The 5334-nt window shown below is 47.2% G+C and overlaps 1 protein-coding gene across 1 annotated transcript; it reads left to right on the forward strand.

Moving 5' to 3' along the window:
- Positions 1 to 1111: 1111 nt before the first annotated feature.
- On the forward strand, positions 1112 to 3513 carry LOC123772194 (cuticle protein AMP4). The gene is made up of 3 exons (XM_045765257.2): positions 1112 to 1266; positions 2343 to 2548; positions 2884 to 3513. Exons 1-3 carry the CDS (start codon positions 1258 to 1260, stop codon positions 3071 to 3073), a joined length of 405 nt encoding a protein of 134 aa, XP_045621213.1. The 5' UTR covers positions 1112 to 1257; the 3' UTR covers positions 3074 to 3513.
- Positions 3514 to 5334: the final 1821 nt, after the last annotated feature.

Here is a 5334-nt window from a genome sequence, read left to right on the forward strand (position 1 = left end):
CTCCCTTTCTCTGGGGGTCTGGGGGGATCTGGGGGGTGTCTGGGGGTGACTGGGGGCAGGGGGGATCTGGGGAATCTGGGTGGTGTCTGGGGGATGACTGGGGGCGGGGAGGATCCGGGGGATGTCCGGGGGGATCCGGGGGGTGTCTGGGGGGGTCCGGGGGGTGTATGGGGGGTGAAAGAGTTCAGGAGGGGTGCTTGGGGGGCTACTGGGGGCTGGGCTTCTAGGAAGGTAGGTAGGAGGGTCTGGGGTAGGGCCTGGGTAGGTAGGTCTGGAGTAGGAAGGGCATACTAGGTCTGAAGATTAGGGAGGGCATAGAGGGGTTGGGAGATAGCGTAAGGTTGGGAGTCAGATAGAGGTTGGGAGGGGAAAGGATAGAGGGTGTGTGTGTGTGTGTGTGTGTGTGTGTGTGTGTGTGTGTGTGTGTGTGTGTGTGTGTGTGTGTGTGTGTGTGTGTGTGTGTGTGTGTGTGTGTGTGTGTGTGTGTGTGTGTGTGTGTGTGTGTGTGTGTGTGTGTGTGTGTGTGTGTGTGTGCGCGTGTGCGTGCGTGTGTGTGTGTGTGTGTGTGTGTGTGTGTGTGCGGGCATGCGTGCATGTGACGACATGTACGTGATACCCCGTCGACTGTTCTGAATTCTTCGATCTCAAACAATCATAATGTTCGACTCTAATTTTAATTCCAATAGATTACAGTGTAGATCTTACTGGTGTGAACCATCGCCACGACTTGCCGCCTACCTCGCAGCCAGCGGTGGGTCCCTCGCCTCCTTAACGTCAATGACCCCGCAATTAAGATGACAGGAAAATACAGCAACCATCCAATTATACACAGTCTTGTGCTGTTAAAGTGTGTGCTTATCTTATGAAAACATAATTCTATTACATTTCCTATGTTCGGATATCGGATGGTGATGAGGACAACGAGGAGATGGATGAGGATATCACGATATAAGAAAAAAAAGATGTTTTATCAATTTTTTCAAAGAATTTCCGTGTAGGAGAACACACTGCACATGGGTTATCCTTCTCTAGGGTTAACCCTTCCTAGAATCAAGAGCCGACAGGCACAGAGAGGCCCAGCGGCCTACACAACCCGCCCTACAGCTTCAGGTATGCACCAGGTGTCGACCTTGGCTAGTCCCAAGCGGCAAGAACTCCCTGTGAAAGGTGGTGTTGGTGGTGGCTTGTCTGTATATAAGCGCTGTCTCGCCTCCCAGAGAGCATCACCCTCTCGCCAGCTCCCCCTTCACATCCACCATGAAGCTCGTGAGTACCGCCTCCACCATTGTTATTTTGGTATATTTACTCTATAATGGCAGGAGCACTGGACACTGGTCATCCACTTGGGCACTGGTCTTCCACCTGGACACTTGTGTTCCACTTGGGCACTGGTCTTCCACCTGGACACTTGTGTTCCACCTGGGCACTGGTCTTCCACCTGGACACTTGTGTTCCACTTGGGCACTGGTCTTCCACCTGGACACTTGTGTTCCACCTGGGCACTGGTCTTCCACCTGGACACTTGTGTTCCACTTGGGCACTGGTCTTCCACCTGGACACTTGTGTTCCACCTGGGCACTGGTCTTCCACTTGGGCACTGGTCTTCCACCTGGACACTTGTGTTCCACCTGGGCAAAGGTCTTCCACTTGGGCACTGGTCTTCCACTTGCCCAGGCTCTCCAGGGTGGGGTTAGCCAGTGGACTTATCCATATTATTATGGAGTCTGGGCATAGGTTGAATATTTGGTAAAGTGTTTGTGAACATTTGGGATAGTTTAGGATCAGAGGCTGTTTGTAATCCATGAGCCAGTGTGTGTGCATTATGAGAGATACGGGCGCATATGATTTGTTGTGCATTATGAGATCATAATGTGTCTCATGTCTCATAATACACACACATTGGGTATAGGATGGTCTGCTTGTGACTTATATCTGCTGGCGTCTGATGTCTGCTAGTGACTCAAGTTTGTTAGTGATTGATATCTGCTAGTGACTTAATATATCTGCTAGTGGCTGATGTATGTTATCCAAATATGTTTCCTAAAGTGACTCGTGTCTGCTAGCGACTGATGTCTGCTAAGCAGCGTCAGGACAAAATACACACAGCAGCACCACCTGCATATAGGAACTCTTATGAAGGCGCTAAATCATTTTTTCCCGTTTATTTTCAAGGGCCAATAACCCAGTATCACAGAGTTCACCTTATGTTAAAATGACGTATGTGTCGTAATTCTCAGTTTACCTCATGGTAAACCTCGTAGTATATGGAGATAATTATCAGTTTCCCCGATGTTAACCTTCTCCTACGGTGCCTCACCTGCCTCTCCCTTTGCCTGCCGCAGGTGCTCCTCGCCTGCCTGGCCGCCGTCGCCGTCGCCGCCCCTCAGCGCGACCCTAAACCGGAATTAGCCACAGTCCTGAGAGACGACCGAGAGGACAGCGGCGACGGCAACTTCAAGTACGAGTTCGAGACCTCCAACGGCATCGTTCAGAGTATAACCGGGTACCCTGGAGCAGAGGGCTCAAGCAACATCCAGGGATCCTTCAGGTGAGTCTCCACGATCCGTATTCCACTTGGGAGTCTTTGTATGTTATTAAAGCTTTAGTTATCCCTTGCTCTTGTCTGAAGATTCAGTATTTCTGTTGCGCTTATTTATTACTATGACACAGTCATGTTCATAGTATTTGGAGTTATAAATTTCTGAGAAAAGTTGATAGATACCTTTAGTTTAAATACTCCCTAAAGAGCATCGTCAGAATTCAATAGAATCATTATGATAACAGATATAATAATCATACTTGTATTTAAAGCAACACATTAGCATTGAGAGGCTCAGCGTAGTAGTTGGTAAACTAGAAAGACTAATGTTCTTTTTTCCTCAGCTTCCCACTCGATGATGGACGTCAGGCGTCTTACACCTTTGTCGCCGACGAGAACGGCTACCAGCCACAGTCCGACCTCATCCCCGTGGCCCCCCCACTTCCCCCTCACGTTATCGAACTCCTGCAGATCGTCGAACAACTGAAAGCTCAGGGAGTAAAATGGGACGACCAAGGAACGCGAATCAACTAAACATCCCAGCATAAGACACACCCAAGGCTGATGATCACAACCTCCACACGACTTCCGCTGAACCTGGAGGGTTCACATACGAGGTCATAGTGACCTCAGACGGCTGGGCCGTCACCCTCCAGTTTCATCAAGGGAAACCTGTAACTCTCCCATTAATGCCGTCGGATTATCTTGGACCGTCGGCTCTGTAGCGTGCATCTCCGCCTTCACACTTTGCAACGTTCTTCACATCCTATCAACAAGATCATCACATCCTTACTCACACGGACACCCTCGCTGGACACATCCCGTCCTGCCCATAAGGATACCCCATTCCCATGGACACTCTTGTATGTACATAGTTAAAGGACTACAGCTTCGGGGCAACATCAAGCATCTAAGATCACCTGGACGAATTCAATGCTTGTGATCAATTTGTAATAAACTCCCTGCAGCCAGAACTCCCTTTCACTCTCCTTTGACCCCTCAACGTGTGATGCTTGCCAGCCAGAGTTCTGTTACTTTCTTCTTACCTCTCACTAATCCAGCCAGAGCTTTAACACTCATTTTCAACTACTTCTTTTTGACAACTAAGGTACTCAAAGCACTTCCACTTCTCCTTCCACCAATCGGTGCATAATATGAAAAGCCACAGCTCTTTGTCACCTTCCTTTATGTACTCAGTATGTACTCCATGCTTGACCTGATGTGTAGTATCCTGATTTTTATATATATTAAAGTGGGGATTATAAAAGCAAGCATATTCATGGAGGGATAAAAGTTAATAAAATTGTTCCTATTACAAGCGGCCCGCGTCACAACCTTTACGCAATCTTCCACCATATTTTAACCTTTAGATAAGATACATTAACCATCACATTCACTAGCGGCAAGTGTGAACACAATGCACCATTGTTGATTCACAATCCTTCAGTCGTCCAAGTGGGCGCAACACAAGCCGCACTCTTCCCTCTGTGTTGAGTGATCTTGAGAGAGCAACTTGCAAAGACTCTTGATGGTGAAATACAATTTGTTAACCATATATAATACACTCTGAACAGTCACACGACCTTTGTGTGGAGAGGCTGCGTGCGCCACATTAATCTAACTTCATCATTTTGCTTCTCAGTAGACGAGCAACAGTATCCTAAATATTGTCATACTTGAGATAAAAATTATAGAGAGCAATCTCACATTAGTGGCGATACTCCATTACAGACCAGAGATGCGAGTTGAAGACTGTTGTTCATCGCTCTGCGTCTTGGTGAAGAGCTTGAATGTTGAACACAGATACGTTTGTCCTTATTGAATAAATATTAAAAACAAAAACTGCATGTACAACTAGAAAAAGATAAACTTACTGCAAAGCCATATTAATGCGTTAACAATTTTCCTGCAATTCGCGAAGTAAGTTTCTTTTTTCATCAAAGCATTTGTGTTTAATTATCTAGAAGTATACTTCACTACTAGAATTATTTCCAAGTAACTTTCCCTTCTAGTAGTTTTAGATTCGTACATAATTAAAATCACACACACACACACACTCTCTCTCTCTCTCTCTCTTGAGGGTGGCCTCGCGGCTGAGTGGACTGCTCTCGGGAATCGTAGTCCTAATGGTACGGGATCGATTTCCGGCGTAGGCGAAAACAAATGAGTTTCTTTCACCCTGATGCACCTATTCACCTAGTAATAAATAGGTACCTGGGAGTTTGACAGCTGCTACGGGCTGCGTCCCGGGGATGTGTGTAGTGTGTGTGTACTCACCTATTTGTGCTTGCGGGGGTTGAGCTTTGGCTCTTTGGTCCCCCCTCTCAACTGTCAATCTCTCAACGGTGTACAGATTACTGAGCCTACTGGCTCATATCTACATTTGAAACTGTGTATGGAGTCAGCCTCCACCACATCACTGCCTAATGCATTCCATCCGTTAACTACTCTGACACTGAAAAAGTTCCTTCAAACGTCCCTGTTGCTCATGTGGGTACTCAGTTTCCACCTGTGTCCTCTTGTTCGCGTACCACCAGTGTTGAATAGTTTATCCTTGTTTACCTGGTCGATTCCCCTGAGGATTTTGTAGGTTGTGATCATGTCTCCCCTTCCTCTTCTGTGTGTGTGTGTGTTTGTGAGTACTCACCTAGTTGTACTCACCTAGTTGTGCTTGCCGGGGTTGTGTGTGTGTGTGTTTGTGTGTGTGTGTGTGTGTGTGTGTGTGTGTGTGTTAACTCACCTAGTTGTACTCACCTAGTTGTGCTTGCGAGGGATGAGCTTTGTCTCATTGGTCC

Source organism: Procambarus clarkii, chromosome 69 (assembly GCF_040958095.1).
Source record: "Procambarus clarkii isolate CNS0578487 chromosome 69, FALCON_Pclarkii_2.0, whole genome shotgun sequence".
Taxonomy (NCBI): domain Eukaryota; kingdom Metazoa; phylum Arthropoda; class Malacostraca; order Decapoda; family Cambaridae; genus Procambarus; species Procambarus clarkii.